Below are 22,511 nucleotides of genomic sequence, written 5' to 3'. Positions count from 1 at the left end.
GCCTTTATAAATTATGTCCAGTCAGTTCAGTTTGCCACAGGTGGACTCCCATCAAGTTCTAGACACATCTCAAGGATAATTAAAGCAAACAGGATGCACCTAACCACCATTTGGAGTTCCACAGCAAAGGGTCTGAATACTGTTGTAGATGAGAGATTTCAGTTTTTGATTTTTAACACATTCGCAAAAATGTCTAAACAAATATTTTCACTTTGTCATTATGGGTTACTGAGTGTAGATTGATGGGAAAAATGGCAATTTTATCAGTTTAAAATTAAATCTACAATACAACAAAGTGTGCAACAAGTGAAAGGGTCTGAATACTTTCTGAAGCCACTGTATGCCTGTCTTACCTATATGTAGTCTGCAAGCTCTCCAAACACAGTCCAGACTGTACACATTCAATTTAAAATAAAATAATGGATACTACATTAAAGTGCCCAGCCTCTGATTTAATTTGAGTATGTCAGTACTGAAAGAACTGTAAGAGATATAGCCCTTTTAACACAGTGACCATGTTGCAAGGGCTCAAAAGCATTTGGACACTTAGCTACTAAATGTTTCTTGGGCAGCTGTGTTTAGAGCAGTTTAGAGTTGTTTGGTTAAATTATCTTAAAGGTCCCGTCACTTACTGACACTGCCAAAATATTAACTACTGATCCATCATTTAAATCATTTTTCATCTAAGCTCTTTGGATGATAAACATTTTTTGTTAAATAAAAGAACAGTGGATATAATTAAATTCAATTTTTTTAAAATAAATAAAATCAGTCACTAAAAACAAAACAGCTCCCATTTCCCATGAGTTGTTAAAAAATGACTAACTGGGATTTACTGGTTTCACATTTAAAAACAGAAATTTGATTTTTCTAACATCTCAGAACAATGTTGCCATCCTGTATTTGTCAGGAGAGCCACTGATGGCCAATTGCAGCAACAGAAAAAGACAGCAATTCTGATTGGTTATGGGATGATGAGCAATTTTAACTTGACATAATTTAGAATAATATCCTTTTCAATTGCAATGAAATAGCACTTCTGATGCAAACTCCCCACAAATAAATGTGTTCTTTAAGCAGCTTATTAAAACATTTTAAAAGCATTGTATTGTTACGTACTGTATGTTAAACATAAACAGAGCTTCCACACACAGCCCTCAACAACATTAACAACAAACTATTTTAATATGACTAGGATGGTCAAGTAAGATTTGATTTGATCTTCTGTAGCAGAAAAGCCAAACAGGGGAAATCAAGAGTTTTAAATGCCCCATCCCACTTCTAAGGAGTTTTTATAAAAATTATTTAAAAAATTATATATTATAGAAATACTTCAGTTGCCCTTGAAATGGTGGCTCTTACTATTGGGGACATGTATTTGAAGGGTCGTATTTGAAAATCCTACACTGTGTACAAAATAAGTTGAGACTGAGTGAGTTACTATGACCTCTTCAGCAAGAATTCCTGTTTCATCCTTGTTCATATTAATTTGGAAAAACTTTTCATCTACACAGAATGCCTTCATGTAAGTATGTAAGTATATATTAAATAATTCAAAAAGCCAAAGTATCATCAAGATATTTTCAGCTTTCTGAGATTACATTTTTTCTGTTTCCCCATTGATTAACCTTGTTAACATGTTCCAAGCTGGTTACCAGATTTTACAGCAGTGACAGATTTAAGTTTGGCGATACAAATTTACATTGAACTTAGAATCTATACTTCAGCAAGCCATGACCAATCTGCCACATGGATCATATGGTATGTGCACAACACATGATAAAATAATAACGAAATGGGAATCAACACTTTCAGTCAAGCTATGCTGGTGTTTCACACTGAACATTATCAGCCTTAACCAAAGGTTAATCTGTACCATTAACCCCCCTGGGCTGGTTTAGCTATTAACCCAAAATTAACAAGGGTTTTATTTCCTTAAAAACAAACAAACAATCACCTGCAGGCCGGTTTCCAGTGTGCAACAGGATTTGAGTTTAGACCAACAACTGCACTGTTGTGTTCAGTCATGCTACTTCAACCTGCTTGTCAGTCCACTGTTTAGCCTTTCATCTCCTAGCTAAAAAAGTAAAGAGGCTAAACGTTAAGATAAGAAGCTCTTTAACACAATATGTTATTGTGGGTCATGTGCATAAGGTATCGAAAACTGGCATTGAAATTCAAATAATTTTTTATAAACTTATTTATTTTAAGACTTCAGCTTCTTTTTTTATTGTAGAAAAACATATTTATATTTATCAAAGAATCAAAAAAGTAAAATTGTCCTATCTACCAAAACAAATATGTTAACCTATTGGTATAGTATTGCACTAATATCAGTTAATTCCGAACAATACCGAGTGTAATTACTGTGCTAGGCTAGTAACAGCAGAAACCAGCAGCCTTAAATCTAGGAGTATGAATTATGAAGAGAGATGAGGCCACTACGCCACTATCTGAAAATGATGCACATTGTCTGGTCAGTAACAATGAAAGATTCACCATGGCCATGGTATAAAGTATTGTAGTTAAACTACTATAGATATACGTGTGGTTGGAGAAAAAGCTCAGCAGATATTGTTCAGTGTGAAAAGAACCACAATTTTCTGATGGTTTTTGCCTTTTTTCCAATAGTATTTTGTTCTGTCAAAGTAATATGACTTTACAAGAAATTCATCTACATTTCCAGTGGGCCAAAGGCTTTGTTGCGATGTAAGGCTGAGGAAATAGTGATTTTTTCAGAGGGTTACTAATACAGTCCTGGTTGAAATTATTGGCAACCCTGAATTTTAAGTACATAATTTATAATATCTTCAGAAATAAACACAAATTAACTAATTATGTATAATCAGAATATTTAATAAAATGTACAAGTTACAACAAAAAAATGCTTTAATATAGTGAAATAAAAATACAGACATAAAATGTACACTTGATAGACTTATTGGCACCCTTGTGATGAATTTTAAATTAGTTCTTCAAACAAAATAAAAAACAAATAAGACTCACGTGTGCTTAACTTTCAGTGCACAGAATTATCCAATGAATGATGGTTTTACAGTGTGAAAAAAAGAGGATGATTGTTTCCAGTTTCTTCTTCACAATGGTGAAGACAAGAGGCCTGTCTGAGAGCATCAGAAATGCTATCATCAAAAAACATAACAATTCCAAAGACTACAAGGCAATTGCCAAAGATCTTGAAATCCCTGTTTCGACGGTTCTTAATGTTATCAAGAAGTTTCACAGTCATAAAACTCTTCGCTTCCAGGACATGGCACTAAGAAGAAACTCTGTTAGAGAAGTCTGAAGGTTGCTGCGGAATACGCAAGACATCTAAAGAGCTTCAGGTTGACTTGGAGCAATCTGAAATGGCGGTTTCAGCACGTAACATAGGCCGCACACTAAACCAAGTAGGGCTCCATGGGCAACGGTCTTTCTGGGATAATGTTTTATGGACAGATGAAACCAAAGTAGAGAGTTTGTTTATAGGCGACGAAATGAGGCCCATAAGGAAAAGAGCACCCTACCTACAGTAAAACATGGTGGAGGTTGTATCATGCTGTGGAGCTGCTTTGCTGCCTCTGGCACTGAAGGCAATAAATGTATCAAAGGAATGATGAAATCAGAAGATTACCGAGGCATTGTAGAGCAAAATGTGTTACCCAGTATCAGAAAACTAGGTTTGAGGCGAAGGTCTTGGTCATTCAGCAGGACAATGACTCAAAGCACATGTCAATTTTGTTCAGTAACCCTGGACATTTTATTAAAAGATTCTGATTATACAAAATTGGTTAATTTACATTTATATCTGAAGATATTTTAAGTTCTATACGTAACATTAAAGACTGCCAATAATTTAAACCAGGACTGTACAATATTCAATTGGCCAGGGCCATCACTTCATATTTATTTTACCAGACAGAAACACAGTATACCCAGAAATACTGTTTCCTGTTTCACATCATTAAACAGCTAAGGCATACATGTTTCTTACATTAAAAACATTCAGCTTCTAAAAATTAAAAAAACCCTTAAAGAATAAACATGCACTATTGCTCAACCCAATTAAACGCTCAATCTGACTACAGACATGATCGCAGTTGAATTTTTTTAATTCTTGGCTCCGGTACTAGAATGTTTTCATGACAAAGTAACATCGGTAGTGTACGTTTAATGTGGCTCCCTCTCCCTCAGATGTTCAGTGCAAACAACATTATATGATCACAAGTTTCCGCAGGAAAGATGGCTGTGAGGGGAGGAGGACCATGTACCAAGGCAGTATTTTCCCATAATGCATCAAGAAGCAAGTGGCATCTCCTCCACACTCTGAGGAAGCAATAGTTTGAACATGTCTTCCAGGTTTTCACAGGAGTCCCCCCTGACCAAACATTAGACATCTAATTAAAAACCAATATGCTGGTTTTCCCAAAACATGTGTCCAGGCTATTCATTGATCAAGTCCTCCCACGATACACATTTGACATGAAAATGTTTCTAATGTTTGAGCTCCCACCTACCACATCTTAGCAGAGAAGGCAGGAGGACAAGAGTGAATAGGTTAGGAGTTATCCTGCAGCTCTTTGGCCTTAGTCAAAATGGTGTGGACATCTGAGATGGGGTAATCCTGATAGGAACATCAGGGGAAAAAAAAATTCTGTGTAAGTCAGTTTATGTCAGTATATGTCAGCTGTGTGTATATGAAGCTTTTGGGGTTTTCTGTTTCATTTCGTATTACAAGAGCCTTACCTGCAGTAATCTCATATTCACTGTGAAGTCTCCTGCCAGTAAGTTATCTCTGATGAGTCTGTAAACACACAAATCAACAGAAACCATGACTCACATGAAGGGTCAGAGGCATCAGTGCTGGAGGAGTACAGGGAACACAATCTTAAAAACTCACATGAGCATAGCGCAGCAGACCAGGATGAGGAAGTGGAATCTGTCCTCATCAGAAAAAAGAGTGTCCCATATGCGGATGACATCTGGCAGGAGGAACTCCTGAGATAACAACAAGGTCAGCCATCGGAATGTGAAATACTGGGGTTTGATGTTCTGCTCTTCCTGTGTGGACAGAAAGAAATGAGGGGCAAAAAGAGGAATTAGCAAAGTCAATGCATTTTTTTTAAAACTTAAATTCAAGTTCAAAAGACACAAAGGGACCACAAATAAATGTACGGCTTTTTGGCTGGACCGCAACAGTGGGTCCAGCCCTATAGACGCAAATGCCTGTCACTGACGGACTGACTGACTGATAAAGTTACACCACTGGTCAGCCAAATGCCGCATGACTGAATACTGAAGTTACACCATTGGCCATTGCTCTTTCAAAATGAATTGGAGCAAACCATTTCTATTACGTCATCAGGGGCCATTTACAGGCAGTGTTGCCAGTAATACCTTTGTCGCTAAATTTACTGATTTTTCACACCCCTTTAGTAACTTTTTCCAAAAAAAGCACCTAACAACTAATCTAGCGACTTTTTGGACAAACCGTAAATTTCCATAGAGGGAGTTGCAAGTATTGCCCTACGAGCACAAGGTTGGGCTTTCCCTCCGCACACACCTCTTTTTCATGTCATTCAGTTTACCAGACGGCACAGACATGAATGAGCTTCTAACTTTCTCTCTGACTGAAAACTTTACAAGTAAATATAGCCGAAATCACAGCACAGCTGTTGTCTTATATTTATGTGTGTGGTGATTTTGTCAGACAATGTTGTGGTTATTAAATCAGGATTTTAGTATTGCAGAATAGCAGCTTGGAAATGGCTTTGAAGTGACTGCTGGCTAACATGTCATCTTAATTGGCCACGTTTCCGTCACTATTTCATACTTATTCCATTGTCTGACAGCAGAATCAGATAAACATTTAAACGAGAACAGCTTTATTGGGAATGCGGCTGTATCAAAATACTGTATATATGTATATGTACAGAGAGTAGGATAAAGACAAACAGATAAATGGCTGAAACGGCTGACACTAGGCAGAATACAAATATGATGCGATGATGTCATGAATATGCCAATTAGTACATTATGTCATCTAGTAACATTTTGTGACTTTTTGAACAGGCTTTAGCTAATCTCCATTGAAAGTAGTTGTTTACAGCACCATAACAGTTTTCAACTATGTTCTCAATTTCGCACATTGACCATATGTGGTGCAGCCATATACTAGATATTGACCTTGTTTTGTTTGTTCATCTAATTACCACAGAGGTTATTGTTCCTTAGCAACCTGGACATTTTACATGAAGACTTGCTTTGAACTAAAAAGTTAATAACTAACTAATCTTTACTAATCACTAGTAATTACTAGTACGTATTAAAAATAAGCACTTAATTTCACTAACCCTCTAATAATATTAACTTCTGCTGAACTTCTTAATGCATTTTTACACAGAACCAGGACTGTGGATTTTGTTCCCATTAAATGTAAACTTACATTGCAATTGCGTTAGGAACGGATCTCCTTACAAAGGAACAAGTAAAACTACGAACAACTTTACAAGTGGGCATGTGAGTATTGTTTTAAGAGAGACTTGAAAAATGTGAACCTATCCTTTAACAGGCTCGGACTATCTCCCTCCCTCCATCTCTCACTTTCTTCCTTAACCTGAGAAATTAATTTGTTTCTAAACTGATTATACAGGATATATAGGGGGACTTAAAACTATTTTAACAATGGATTAATGGTTTCAATCGAAGATGGCAAACATTCGCTGGTTCCAGCTTTTCAAACGTAAGGAATGGCCTTTCTTTGTCTTGGATAATGGCAAACTATGTATCTTTGGGTTCTGGACTGTTGGTCAGACAAAACAAGACATTTGAGGAAATCAAATTGGGCTCTGTGAACTTGTGATGGGAACTTTTCACTGTTTTCTGACAATTTATAGACAAGACAAATAATCGATTAATCAACAAAATAATCAACACGGTAATCTATAATGAAAACAACTGTTAGTTGCACTTCTAATTTATATACAGTCACAAATGAAATTTATGATTCAGAGATGTGAGCTGCCCCAGCAGAACAGACCTGGCTGGGCAGACAGCAGAACTAGGAGAAAAATTTTGAGTGAGATTTTCTGGTCAAAGAGTCCACATTTGTAACGAGAGGGAACACAGCTGGATCCAGTGGACATTGGCTGTTACAGCTGACAACATAAGGTCTGACCTGTTGGCTTGATGGCTGATACAAGTCATAGATGTTTAGAAAACAGCCCTAGAGAGCACTTGAAAACCTAAAATTTAAATGCCCCTAAAAGGAGCAGAGAATGAGCAGGAAGTAGGCATGAAGCCTTGACCTTACCAGCTTGAGATAGAGCTCCAGGTCTTTGTCTCTGAGCATGGAGTACACACTCTCCATTTTGTATGTGATGCCACACTGAGAGTCATCCAGGCTTTTGATGAAGTTGTCTCTGTTCTCCGACATCAGGTTGGTGAAACAGAAGAATGTATCTGCTTCAGCGTGCTCTGTACAATGAAGCAGGAATCACGAAGGGATTCTATTTATTTCCTATGATTGAAACATCTTGAATGTTCAAATTTACAGTTCAAATGTTACTGACCTTTCCACTGACTGTTGGGGTCCGTGGCAAAGGCGTAGTAAATTGGCCCAACAATCTCATTCATGCCCTGTACATAAGCAATCCCAGGGTTGAGTTTGGCATAGATGAAGAGGATCCGCTCCACCACCTCCCAGTGTGCTTCGCTCCCATTAGGCAGCACCTCATATTCATTAGATGGATACAGGTTCAACGCCTTTCCAGGAGAGCTGACCTGGGAAAACAGATTAACTTTAGTAGAAAGTAGTGCCACTTTTCTGCACGAACAACCACTCTCCAAAATAAAGCAAACAATGTTTATTAGAAAAGTACAGTGATAAAGTTTAAATTAAAAAAACGTAAGGATGACAATTCAAGAGAAAAAGGGACGAGATTTCAAAGTGAAATTAAAATGAAAGAATACCTGCTCCTGTTGTAAAAGAAAATCAAACATTATAAGCAGTAACCTGAAAACTACAATGGAATCTAAAGATAGTTTCCCTCTCTGTGAAGCGGACAGGTTGGACAAATATTTGTGACATCAGGCATTAAATACGAATTTAGAAATTTTTAATTTGTATTTCATTAATTCTGAAGTTCCATTTGATCAATCTTTGATTTTATTTGCATATGAATTTAAAGAAACAATTTTTTGAATTTTTATGCATGTGAAGTAACTACACAAAATGTAATTTAAATATTTTTTAGAAATTCCAGCTTTACAGGAGTCCATACACACACACACACACACACACACACACATATATACATACACATACATACATACATACATACACACACACACACACACATAGATATATATATACACATATACATAAAATACACATACACACATACATATACATATATACATAAAATAATCTTTGTATTCATTTACTTCATGTGTATTCATTTGCTTTACAGTCTACTTGAATACAATTGCTAAGTAGAAGCCACCATATGAATAATTATTAGTTATTATTGTTATTATTATTATTGTTATCATCATCATCATCAGGCATTTGCCAACTTAGCTGTCATTTCTCAAACTGGTGCATCACAATATTTCCATCCTTTTGTAATATTTGAGACCATCTCTCAAGTAAATTAATTATTGTCCTGCATGTTAAGCTTCAGTCCTTATGAGTATTTAATGCTCCCTAAAACCATGACCACTGAGCGCGCGCGCGCACACACACACACACACACACACACACACACACACACACACACACACACACACACACACACACACACACACACACACACACACACTTACATTGGTGACTCCACTGCGGTTGCGGTTTACAGTTTGTGCTTTCAGGGTGGTTTGTTCGACTCGTCGTCGCAGCGTTTCATAATCATTCTGAGGGTCCAAGATAAGTTGGCAAGGGTATTCAGTAGGACGCTGGAAGAACGCCATGTCTGGGTACAGCCGCCTAGAGACATGCAAACACTCTATATTCGCATTGGGTTTTTCTTTCTTTTTTTTTTTTTTTAAAGCTATCTGGATTTCTTCAAAAGGTTGGAAGAATTGTATTTCTTATATACAGTACACACAATGAAAGGCTGTGTTATTTTTATAATCAAATACTACCAAGAACAAACCAAAAGAACTAAAGGATGAGTAATACCTTACATCCTTGTCAATCTGTAGAAGAATTTCATTATCTTTGAAATAGGTATTCCACCTGCTATCCGGGTTCGGATTTAGAGGCTGAAAAAAAACAAAAAAAAAAACAAAAAACAATCACATAAAACAAAGACATATTCAGTTTCTGCCTCAGTCATAAGTGATTTGTTAAACATATGAGAAAAGCATCATGATAAACAGTTGATGATTTATTAGTTATACTATTTATTTAGTTTTGTATTTTTAAATTTGCTTCACTTTACTTAAGGTGCTTACTATGAAGAGAAGACGTACTGGACAAATGCACACAGAGAAAGTTTTTAGACAGTAACACAATTTTTGTAATTTTGCCTCAGTATAAAACCACAATGTATTTACATTCATGAAGGCCCTTGATTGTAGACTTTGACAATAATACACCTACCTCCTCAAGTGTTCTTGACCTTGCTAGATTTTGTGAAGGGATTTTTCTTAACCAAGGAACGAATTCTGTGATCATCCACGTTTAGTTTAGTGACCTTCCACGCCTTTTGGTGTTGCTGAGCTCACCAGTGCATTCTTTCTTTTTCAAAAATGTACCAAATTGTTGATTTGGTCACCCCCAAAGTTTCTGCCATCTGTCAGATGGGTTTGTTCTGTTTGTTTCAGCATAATGATAGCCTCCTTCATTTGCATCAACACTTCTTTGGACTGCATATTGAGAGTTCCCATGAATAGCTACCAAATGCAAATTCAACACTTGGCATCAACTCCAGACCTTTTATCTGCTTAATTTGTCATGAAAAAATGAGAGAACAGGCCACACCTGACCATGAAACTGACTGTCAGTCAAATGTGGTGGTGTAAAGAGGTAAAATTACGAAAACTGTGTCACTGTCCAAATACTTATGTACCTATATATTTATGTACCTAACTGTATGTGTTACAACACAGATAAGAATAGAATCTACCAAAAAAATAAAAACTTTTGGCCCAAGACTTTTTCATTATCAGTTGCAGCAAGAATAGCTGACCATGAGAATGTATTGCATTCTTACACTGTTAAAATCAAGGGAGTCATTGTGCAGTTAATATACAGATAGGTGCAAAAGTATTTGGACAGTGACACAATTTTTGTAATTTTGCCTCAGTATAAAACCACAATGTATTTACATTCATGAAGGCCCTTGATTGTAGACTTTGACAATAATACACCTACCTCCTCAAGTGTTCTTGACCTTGCTAGATTTTGTGAAGGGATTTTTCTTAACCAAGGAACGAATTCTGTGATCATCCACGTTTAGTTTAGTGACCTTCCACGCCTTTTGGTGTTGCTGAGCTCACCAGTGCATTCTTTCTTTTTCAAAAATGTACCAAATTGTTGATTTGGTCACCCCCAAAGTTTCTGCCATCTGTCAGATGGGTTTGTTCTGTTTGTTTCAGCATAATGATAGCCTCCTTCATTTGCATCAACACTTCTTTGGACTGCATATTGAGAGTTCCCATGAATAGCTACCAAATGCAAATTCAACACTTGGCATCAACTCCAGACCTTTTATCTGCTTAATTTGTCATGAAAAAATGAGAGAACAGGCCACACCTGACCATGAAACTGACTGTCAGTCAAATGTGGTGGTGTAAAGAGGTAAAGTTACGAAAACTGTGTCACTGTCCAAATACTTATGTACCTATATATTTATGTACCTAACTGTATGTGTTACAACACAGATAAGAATAGAATCTACCAAAAAAATAAAAACTTTTGGCCCAAGACTTTTTCATTATCAGTTGCAGCAAGAATAGCTGACCATGAGAATGTATTGCATTCTTACACTGTTAAAATCAAGGGAGTCATTGTGCAGTTAATATACAGATAGGTGCAAAAGTATTTGGACAGTGACACAATTTTTGTAAATTTGCCTCTGTAAACCATCACAATGGATTTGAAATGGAGCCTTCAAGATGTGATTGAAGTGTAGACTTTCAGCTTTAGTTCAAGGGGTTTGACAAAAATAAACATGAACTGTTTAGGAATTAAAGCCATTTTAATACATAGTTCCTCGTTTTCAGAGGCTCAAAATTAAATAGAGAAACCAACATAACTATAAATATCAGGATTATTTTAAATACTTGGATGAAAATCCTTTGCATACAATCACTGCCTGAAGCCTGGAACCCATAGACATCACCAAATGCTTAGTTTCCTCTCTTGAGATGCTTTGCCAGTCCATTACCGCAGCCACCTTCAGTTGCTGCCTGTTTGTGGGTCTTTCTGTGAGTGAAAAGCATGCTCAGTTGGGTTGAGGTCAGGTGACTGACTTGGGCTTTAGAGAATATTCCATGTCTTTGCCTTGAGAAGCTCTTGGGTTGCTTTCGCAGTATGTTTTGGGTCATTAACCATCTGTACGGTGAAGCACCGTCCTTTCAGTTTTGCAACATTTGGCTGAATCTGAGCAGATAATATAGAACTATATACTTCAAAATTCATCCTGCTACTTCTATCAGCAGTCACATCATCAATAAACACCAGTGACCCAGTTCCAGTGGAAGCCTTACATTTCCATGCCTCAACACTGCCTCCACCCTGTGTGACAGATGATATGGTATGCTTTGGATCATGAGCCGTTCTTTTCCTTCTCCATACTCTTCTTTTCCCATCATTCTTCTGCAAAGAATCTTGTTCCAGAACTCTCCAGGCCTTTTTAGAGGGTTTCTGGCAAAGTCTAATCTGGCCTTTGTGTTCTTGAATGATACCAGTGGTTTGCACCTTGTGGTAAAGCCTCCGTATTTACATTCGTAAGGTGTCTCTGGATTGTAGACTTTGACAATGATATGCCTACCCTCTCAACAGTGTTCTTGACCTGGCTAAATGTTGTGAAGGGATTTTTCTTCACCGAGGGAAGAATTCTGTGATCATCCATCTCAACTGTCTTCTGTGGTCTTCCAGGCCTTTTTGGTGTTGTTGAGCTCCCCAGTGGATTCCTTCTTTTTAAGAAAGTACCAAATTGTTTATTTGTCCACTCCTGAAGTTTCTGCCATCTGTCTGATAGGTTGGTTTTGTTTTTTCAGCTAATGATGGCCTCCTTCATTTGCACCGACAGCTCTTTGCAGTTCACATTGAGAATTCCCATGAACAGCTATCGAATGTAAATTCAACACTTGGCATCAACTCCAGACCTTTTAACTACTTAATTTGTCATTAAATAACAAGGGAACAGGCCACACCTGGCCATGAAACTGATCAGTTAATCATTGTCCACTTACTTTTAAGCTTCTGACAATGAGGGACTATGTATAAAGCTGGTTATAATTCCTAAACGGTTAATGTGATATTTTGTGAAACCCCTTGAATTAAAGCTGTAAGTCTTAACTTCGATAACATTTTGATTCGTTCGTTTCAAATCCACTGTGGTGGTGTACAGAGACAAAATTACAAAAATTGTGTCACTGTCCAAATCCTTATGCACCTAACTGTAGCAGTGAATGAGAGTTGGACAGTGCTCTACCTATCAATTAAGGCTTAGATCTCAAGAACTGTAACTACTGAGGGGTAAATGTTTAAATTTTAGGAGAGAAGAGGTTTGAGCTACATTTTTAGGCATTATGTATGTTTGTAGAGTGAAAACTGCAGGAGTGAGAGCAGTCTGTATATTTTTTACTCGTCTAGAAAAACCACAGCTCCATGATCTAGGTGATCACATGACGCACTGATGAAGTCTCTAAACATTGACACTGATTACAACTTTGAAAAGTCCAAGTCTTGTGAGATTTTTTAAAATTAATGAATTCTGTAGCTGCACATACAGTATGTCAGACCAGTAGGCTTTAAAAAGTGGGTTTGACGGAGTTGAATCCTTCCTCTCATAGACTTTAATTATAAAATTATGCTCTTTAAAAATTACTATTTAATCATTGTAATATAATGCAAATACAGAAATAAAAGCCACTATCTCCTCAATGAGCTGCACAATTCAATGTTTGAATGGTATTTATAGCACAAACAAATGCAAAGTTTTGTGCTATAATAAAGAAAAATAAGAACATTTTTCAGAGTTTAAAATGTGTTAAGAAAAAAAAAGAAATGTTATTCTGATGACAATGATGACAGTGATGCACTGATTGAGGAGTTTAATTATGAAACATGAGTTAGAGTGACTAATGATCCCTTGCAGGAAAAACTGCTGGCAGTTACTGTTGAAGGTTGTACTGCACAGTATACAGTAAATTCTTGTGGTACCTGTGTGACTGTGGTTACTGAGAGTTTAAATAGTGTGGGAAAAAGAGCTTGAGGAAATATAGTATTCAACTTGTCTGCAAAGCAGTTACACAGACAGCTACTTTTGGCTGTTGCACTGTAAGAAACACAGTTGAAACTTTACCAAAAAAGAACATTAAACTTTTACTCAAGCCATACAAGTGTATGTTTAGATTTTTAATATTAAAACACAATCTAGTCTTTCTGCTCTGTGTGTTAGTGCTGAATGTTCATCATTGAGAAATATCACTTCACGTGGGCTGCAAAGTGTTGCTCAGTTAAAGAATCTCATCTACCTTAAATTTACAGTCCACCCACTTCCTCTTTAAGACTTAACTAATAAGCATACTCCTGCTTGTTGGTTTTTGCTCACACCTGTATAAAATGACAGCATCCATTAGAACTGTCACTGAGGTACACTCTATTTCACCCAGCATGTACTTTTATTCAATCAGGCCTCATTTTAGTTAAACACTGCTGTGAAAAGAGAGTGACAGAAAAAAGGAGACTTCACTCACATGGTCCTCCATTGTCACATCTTCTCTGGAAAGGCCCAAGTTGGCTTTGGCAATACCAGGCTGGATGATCATTTCTTTTAAGAACTGGGAGTACACATCCCTGTGAGAGACACAAGAAAAAGTTGATTAATCAGTCAGTCAGATTTTAAGCAAAAATGCCAAACTATCTGATTTTAGCTTCTCAGAGGTGACGATTTGCGGATTGTGTGTGTCATATATGATAATAAACTTAATATCTTTGTGTTTAGGACTGACGATCAGATAAGACAAGGAATATAAAGATGTCACTTTGGTCTCTGGGAAACTATAATGGGTATTTTTACTTTTTCCTGAACTTTAATGACAAAACATTTAATCAGTTAATCAATTAAATAACTGTTATTTTGTTCATATCCAGGCAAATTCTGGATTAAAAAGAACACTCATCTGTACATTTCATTAGCAGTAAATTTTATTTATTTTTTTATTTTTTATTACAATAATGCCCTGTCACGTTAGCTTTTCTCTGCTGTCCAACCAAACAAAGAGGTGGTGAAAACAGAACTGGCCATCCTTTGTCAGCTCAGATATAAACAAGGAAAAGGGAGGAAATGTTCGCAGTGGGGTTTTCTTTTCCTCCAGCTAGCTTCACCATGACAGAGCACCATAATAAACAGCATCAGGCTTGGTGAGTCACAGCAAAAGTGGGTGTTTTTTTCTTTTATAATCAGCTAAGCTACATTGATTGCATTAGCTACATTACCTAATGTCATCAGCTATGCTGGTTGATATTAGCTGATTTTGTGGTTGACTAGTGAGATCAAAAAAGGATTCTTCAAATAAAAGTAAAGCAGTGTGGCTTAAGTCTAAGCTGTGTGATCAGACTTTAAGATGTTTCACTTACCTCTGCTTTTTGAGGAAAGACTCCCATAATGTCTGATTGAGAGGTAGGTAATTAAGAAGGATCTAAAAAGAGGGTAAAACAATCATGAGTCAAGACCATGGATCACAACATTTTGCATGCCCATATAGTCAAAACGTGCAACATTTTGATCTTTGCCACTTCATTGTCTTTTGGAAATCTTCACGTCACATTTTATTTACAAGTAGATCTAGTTTATATTATCTATATTTTGCCAAAGAAGTCATTTATTGTGGATGCAAAATACTGTTTTGCCCCAAATATCTCGAGAACATCTTCAACCCTGTTGACCCATCAGCAAGTTCATCATTACTAGCTCATAAAATCTAGTGTTCCAACCCACTAAATTTTATTTTAAACTCTACTCTAGTCAACATCCCATCTGATTTTACGTTGCAGCCACCGCCATAAAACCTGGGATTTCTGACATGTTGGAATGAGTAGACACAAAATATGTATGATATCAAACAATGTAGGGAAATGTTTTTTTTAGCCATTAAACCCCAGCTCAACTCAGAGAATGATATTCTGTAAAAAGAAGTGTAGCGCTCTGTTGTTCGCTCCTGTTGAGCAGTCGGATTAGTTTTCATGAAATATATGAATATTATATTTGAGGTGGCTGTGGCTCCAGTGATGTTCGATCCCTGACTCCTTCTGTGCTCCTCTGGAAGCTTGAGCTCTGCCTTGCCTGTCAGATCCACCGCCCTAGCGGTGGATCCACCCACATACACTTTGTCCACTCCATTGTTTTTTCCTACCCTTATAAGACTTAGGTGCAGCACATAAACCTTTTTGTGCAGCGCCTAAGCCAAATGAACAAAAAAATAATATGTCAAAAGTTCTCTTCCCCTCTGGAAAGAAAGGATATAAGGATATTAGACTTTTTTTTTCCTCCAAATTAGGTTTGAAAAAGTGGGTATCATCTTATACTTGAGCACAAGACAATTACGTCAATTATTCTTCTTGAATGTAGAGAGTACCAGTGTAACTATGGTATTTTACAGGGTGTTGCATTATGGGTTGTTTGGAGCCATAATGTTCCTAGGCTACCAAATGTATTCAGGTAGAAAATATGTCAAACAGTGAAGAATTACAACTATCGCTGATGATGAGCTCAAAAAGACAGTCCGAGAAATACTGTAAGAGAAAATTATTTTGAGAGGAATGCGAATGAAAGAGGAATCTACTTGTTACAGTTACCTATTCAGCTGGCAAGTGGCTACACCCAAAGAAAAAGTGACCTACCTACGGATGTCCACCTGAACAGCAATTCTGGTTAGTAGCCAAACGCTGCTACTTTTGCAAATGGCTATGGGAGGATGAGAAAACCGTAGTTCAAATCCGTTCACTACAAGTATTGTTTTACCAATGTTATTTTGTATAGCACACAATGCAATCACTCATGAAAATGTGAAGGATTACTTGAGGACATAGTGCTTACTTCATCGTTTTTTTCTCCCTCTTTACGGAATATAGCTAAGGTTTATACAAAAAGTCACAAGATTTATAGCTAGGTGCTTATTCTAAAAAAGTCACTAAAGGGGTCTGAAAAGTCGGTAAATGTAGCAACGGCGCTAGGTTGGCAACATTGCCTGTACCCCCCCCCCCCGATTACATATTGGTAACTGTCCGCAACAGCTCATTTTGAAAGAGCAACAGTCAATGGGGAAACTCCAACACTCAGTCACACAGCATTTGGCTTACCAATGGTGTAACTTTATAACTCAGTCACTCACTCACTGAGTAAGTCAGTCAGTCACAGACATTCCCATTTATAGGGCTGGCACCACTGTTGCAGTCCAGCCAAAAAATACAGTCATATAATGTATACTTGACACAATTATTGGCACCCTTTTATGAATCAAAATTACTTCCTCATACAAAATAAAAAACTAATAAGACTCACCTCTGCTTAATTTTCAGTGTTAACATGACCTGAACAATGAATGATGGTTTTACTGCATAATAAGGGTCTGATTGTTTCAATGGTCTTTTTCACAATGGCGAAGACAAGAGAGCTATCTGAAAGCACCAGAAATGATATTATCAAAAAACATAACAATTGCAAAGGCTACAAGGCAATTGCCAAAGCTCTTAAAATCCCTGTTTCAACAGTTCAAAACATTATCAACAAGTTTCACAGTCATAAAAGTGATAAGCTGCTTCCAGGACATGGTGCAGAAGTCTGCAAAGGTATGTCCGGATTGTGGAAAAAACACCACGTAAGACATCTAAAGAGCTTCAGGCTGACCTGGAGCAATCTGGAGTGGTGGTTTCAGCCTGCACCATAGGCTGCACAATAAACCAAGTAGGGCTCCATGGGTGAAGACCAAGGATGACACAACTATTGAAAGAAAGGCACAAAAAGGCAAGACTAATGTTTTCAAAAACTTTCATAGATAAAGAATCAGTCTTTCTGGGATAATGTTCTATGGACAGATGAAACCAAAGTAGAGCTCTGTGGGAATGCAGAGCATCAGTTTGTTTATGACGATGAAATCAAGCCCACATGGAAAAGAACACCCTACCTATTGTAATTCATGGTGGAGGTTCTATCATGCCTTGCTGCTTTGCTGCCTCTGGTACTGGAGGCATTGAATGCATCAAAGGAATGATGAATTCAGAAGATTAGCAAGGCATTTTAGAACGAAATGTGTTACCCAGTGGTGGAAACTAGGTTTGAGGCAAAGGTCTTGAGTCTTTCAGCAAGAAAAAGACCCAAAGCACACATCCAGCAGCACAAAACAATTGTTGAAAAGGAAAGATGACTGTTAAACTGGCCAACAATGAATTCCCATCATAAATCCCACTGAAAACCTTTGGAGGGTTTTCAGTGCCACTGCAAACTTTTCAGTGCCATTGCAAACTCCCGTAAACTTAAAAGCCAGCCACCATCATCCCTGTCCCCCAAAATCCTGCCACTGACAGTCTAAATGACTACAGACCTGTTGTTTGAATGCATAGTAATGGAAGAGTGGCAGAAACTATCATCAAACAGGTGGAAAAAGCTTCTAGATGGCTACAAGAAATGTTTAGAGACTGTCATTTCTGTATATTTGGTTTCTGCAGCCAAATATTGGTGAAGGGTACAAAATTGGTTAATTTACATTATTTCTGAAGATATTCTAAATTCTGTACTTAAAATTATGGACTGAATTCCAGGACTGTATAGACTGAAAAAAAGACTGCACACTGATATGGGCTCTGTTTTTGTTTGTTGAAGAGATATTATTGCTGGCAACGAGATGTGAAGCCGTAGAAGTCGAGGCATACTTCACCACATTGTGGTCCAACATTATAAGCCATGTTGGCATCAGTAATGTGAGGTTGAAGCAGTCTGAGATCACAAAAGAAAGACTAGTCTGGACATCTGAGTTTGAAAGAAAGATGAGTCGGCATAGATTAGTTGTCTATGGTCCGTTACCCATCAAGTCAATTCAAATTTAAGTCGAGTCATCTACTAGCAGCTCTACAGATTGGCCTATTACTGAAAACCCCAGCCTCAACAAGACCCTCAAATTTGGTTTTATAAATACCAGATCATTATCTAATAAATCCTTTCTGATAAATTATTTGATTCTTGAGCATAATCTGGGTGTACTTGGTTTATGTGAAACACAGTTTAAACCAAATCTTTTCTTACCATTAAATCAAGCTTCCCCAACAAAGTATGCTAATGCCCATGTTGCTCAGGCTACTAAACAAGGCAACAAGTGTTGCATTAATGTACAAATCTATTTTCAATTTCATCTCCAAATTTGATATTACTTTTAACTCTTTTGAGACTCTTGTATTAAAATTAAACCTATTCGTTGCATTGGTAACACCGCTGACCTGATTTTATCCCACAAGATCGTGGTTTCTGATTGACTGTTTCCCCTATCACATCGATTATATAAGATGACTTCGAATCAAACTTCAAGTGATTCTAGCCTGTACTCGTTGTGTTGGTGGAAATGTATTTATCACTCAACACATTGGTCCACTGGCTTTAACTGCTCTTGGTGAGTAGTGCTCCTGGCTCCTTTAACTGCAGCGACAGGCCCTATTGAAAATTGTACCAGTGACTTAAACACAGCTCTGTCTCTCAGTGACAGAGAGAGAGAGAGAGAGAGAGAGAGAGAGAGAGAGAGAGCACCAGACAACTACTGCCCTTCTCCTAATGTTCTGTTAACTTATTTGTCATAATTATAGCTTCCACTGGGCTTCTTCTATGACTATATCGTACACATGTAGCCTCCACTTTCTCCTTTAATAACATGGAATTGCTAAAATGGTTAAACAAATATTTTTTCATGTGTCTTACTTCAGATAAAGCTTAGACATTGAAACTAGAGTGAAAGATGTCAGTGCAATGTAATGTTGCTAGTATGATCTCAATAACAACATATCATTGTCTATTTTTGTTGAGAACCACGCACGTCATGCATGAAAAATAGGCTCCACGTCAAAACTCTAGATGATGTGCTGCTGCTGCAAGGCTCAAGCGGCTCCTCAGACATGAGTCTAACACATGCTTTGTGGCTACTCTAACCTGTTAAGATGAAAACCAAGAGGTTCCACAACCGTCAAGCACAGGTGAGGTAAGCAGTGTGGCCCAGGCCTTAGCTGCTCACCCTTTACAGCTCATGATTTTTTAGACTTTTACTGTAGTAAAATTTATGAGATTGGGTACAAAATTAGTTCCTCGTCTCAAGCTTTTTCTACAATAGAACAGAATAGAATAGAAAAGAAAGCCTTTATTGTCAGTATATTGTTCCAAAATACAACGAAATTATGAGTGCTGTTCCCGATTGGTGCATTTAAAAATTAAACACATTACCAAAAAAAAAAAAAAAAAAAAAACCTAGATTTTTAGACCTGCATTATTAGTGCACATGTATAGAGATTACTGCATTACTTAATATTGCAGATTGTAATAATGATTACTTTTTGATGGAGTTTAGAGAACTAATGGCCTTGGGAAAGAAACTGTTCATAAGTCTAGTGGTCCGTACTGAAAATGTTCTGTAGTGCCAGCAGGTCAACCAGGTGGTAGCCAGGGTTTGAGCAGTCTTTCAGAATATTTGTGGCTCTGGGGAAGTAGTGGGTGTTGGCAATGTCTTCCAGGCAAGGAAGACGATAGCCCGTGATTTTTTGCGCTGTATTTATAACTCTTTGTAGAACTTTTTTCCTCTGCTGCTGAGCAGCCGGCATACCACACTGTTATGCAGTGTGACAGGATGCTCTCTATTGAACAGTAAAAGGCCACCAGAATTTTCTCACTCAGATTGTTTTTCGTGAGCACTCTCAAGAAGTGCAGACGCTGCTGGGCCTTTTTGACAACAACCGTGGTGTCGGCAGACCAGGACAGGTTGTCAGAAATGTGAGTTCCTAGGAATTTAAAGTTATGAACCCTTTCCAGACAGTCTCCATTGACAGTCTGGAGTGGGAAGGGGGTCTGCGCGGTGCTCCCTGAAATCTATGACGAGTTCGTTGGTTTTTGTGGCTTCAGTGTCAGACGACGTGGTGTTTGATGAACACCACCAGTGTTAACTGTACAGACCACCTAGCAATGTCCAAGGACATGGAATCTCCGTCAACTCCAACATAACTGTGGCCGGCATTAGCTTGCTATTGAACAGAGCGGCACTCGTGGCTAATTTCAATTCATCACTTGAGGCTATGGCATCCATGATAGAAAGCATTCTCTCCACTGTTATAGACCATGGGCAGAGAATCAGCTCTCTGGAAGCTAATGCTACTGAAGTTGACCAACATCTTCAACAACTTAAGGATGCGTGCTCCACAACAAGTCACTCAAAATTAAAATAGTGGACCTGGAGGAACACAGCAGGTGACAAAATATTCAGATCATCGGCTTACCAGAGTTGATTGAAGGTCCTCATCCATCAGTGTTCTTCTCTCAATTTCTCATTGATGTCCTTGGCACAGAGACCTTTGCTTCGCCAGCCAAGCTCACCAGAGCCTTGAACCCAAACATGCTCCAGGAGGGAGGCCACAACCGCTCATCTTGCGCTTTCACCGTTTCCAAGTTAGAGACCTGGTGATCTGCGACGCTCACAGGCAGGGTGATTTGATCTACAAAGGCCATCATATCCACTTCTGTGACAGCCCGAACATGTTATAGCAGCACGCCGAGTGCAGAGGCCCCATGGCCAAGCTGTATAAACACGGCTACAAGCCAGCCAAGTTGTGCATCACCCTGCCTAACGAGGACAAGACATGGCTCCTGCCAGCTTCAGAGGATGTCAAGTTTGTCCAGGACTTGAACACAGATCCGTGAGCAAGGTAACTGCCACACTTTTTTTTTTTATTGTTAATTCAGTGACGTTTATGGCATTATGGTGTTTTTACTTTGCTTTTCGCTTCTTAATACTCACCATATAATTGATTCTAACTACACTGTGCACTTCTTTGATTCAATATTTCCTTTAACGATTCATTTAGTCATTTATCTTTATTTATTGGACTGTTGTTGGCCTTCTTTTATCAATACTTTCTTAAAGGCCTTTACCATTATTCTGAGGGGAGTTTAAAGATTACTGCTACTGCTTTACATCTTCTAGGTTGGATCAGCCATTCACAGTTAGTGAAATTGAAAGTGCTCTAATGTTGATGCAGAATGGGAAATGCCCAGGCCCTGATGGCTTTCCTGCCGAATTTTTAAAGGCATTTGCTGATAAACTATCCCTACTGTTGCTAAATATGTTTAACGAATCATCACAATCTGGCATACTCCCCCCACTTTACATCAAATTTTTTCATTCCAAAACATTTTTTCTTTTCACTTGGTAGCTTTATTTCTCAGTTTGGATTCCAGGCAATACCTCTTCTATCCCCTGTAAACTCCAATGCTCTGTTCCCTCCCTCTATTACTGATACTACTTTTGCAAAACTGGGATGGCCAATTGGATTGTCTCTGTAAAGCACCTTCATGCTGACGGCGCATTTGCATCTTTTCATCAGTTAACTTGTGTATTCAATTTACCGAAGACCAATTTCTGTAGTTATTTACAAATCAGTGACTTTATTCGTATCACTTCCCTGATTATCCCGGTATTCCTCCTTCTGCCTTGGTTAACACCATTTTTTTTTTATATTAATCCTTACCCCAAAGGTACCATTTCAAAGCTATATAACACTCTCTTCATGTGCCAATCTTCAGCCTCTGATAACCTACGCGCTTCTTGGTCTGAAGATCTCAGTATAGAGATAGAGACTGAGGGTTGGCTGTCAGTTTTGAAACGTGTCCACACATCATCTATCTGTGCCCCTCATGGGGTCTTACAATGCAAAGTAGTTCACAAAGTCCACTTGTCAAAAAGCAAACTAGCCTGCATCTATCCTGTTTTACTTCTTTACATTTAACGTCTTGGTCAAATTATATGCAATCATGTAATTAATTTCCCGGTACAATAATGATACTCAGCTGTATGTGCCAGTAAAGGTGGATAATCATTTTCAAATTATCAAATTACAAGCCTGCTTGTCTGCTGCTGAAAGCTGGATGTCACAAAATCATGTTCCTAAATTCAGATAAAACTGAGAGGCTGGTCAGTGGCCCGGCCCGAAATAGACAACAGTTTGCTAATGTAACAGCAATTCTTGACAACTGTGTGATTTGTCAAAGTATGGCAGCCAAGACTCATGGTTTTACATTTAAAGGATTTACTTTTAA

The 22,511-nt window shown here is 37.9% G+C and overlaps 1 protein-coding gene across 3 annotated transcripts in view; it reads right to left on the bottom strand.

The window, feature by feature from the left end:
- Nucleotides 1–3,743: 3,743 nt before the first annotated feature.
- The window catches only part of tbc1d13 (TBC1 domain family, member 13), a 26,668-nt gene continuing 7,900 nt past the window's right edge, over nt 3,744–22,511 (bottom strand). The window contains exons 4-13 of one of the 3 annotated variants that reach the window (XM_040158406.1): nt 14,813–14,874; nt 13,930–14,029; nt 9,179–9,261; nt 8,824–8,983; nt 7,569–7,779; nt 7,310–7,473; nt 4,898–5,058; nt 4,744–4,801; nt 4,515–4,621; nt 3,744–4,375 (exon numbers count right to left, since the gene is read on the bottom strand). In XM_040158406.1, coding sequence (XP_040014340.1) covers nt 4,556–4,621; nt 4,744–4,801; nt 4,898–5,058; nt 7,310–7,473; nt 7,569–7,779; nt 8,824–8,983; nt 9,179–9,261; nt 13,930–14,029; nt 14,813–14,874 — 1,065 coding nt within the window. In that variant the 3' untranslated portion in view covers nt 3,744–4,375; nt 4,515–4,555. Of the gene's footprint in view, nt 4,622–4,743; nt 4,802–4,897; nt 5,059–7,309; nt 7,474–7,568; nt 7,780–8,823; nt 8,984–9,178; nt 9,262–13,929; nt 14,030–14,812; nt 14,875–22,511 lie in introns of all 3 variants that reach the window. The other 2 variants (XM_040158407.1, XM_040158405.1) reach the window with 2 other exon arrangements.

Source organism: Xiphias gladius, chromosome 20 (assembly GCF_016859285.1).
Source record: "Xiphias gladius isolate SHS-SW01 ecotype Sanya breed wild chromosome 20, ASM1685928v1, whole genome shotgun sequence".
Lineage (NCBI taxonomy): Eukaryota > Metazoa > Chordata > Actinopteri > Istiophoriformes > Xiphiidae > Xiphias > Xiphias gladius.
The sequence above is the reverse complement of the archived record's forward strand: the minus strand, read 5'-3'. Positions and strand labels throughout refer to the sequence as shown.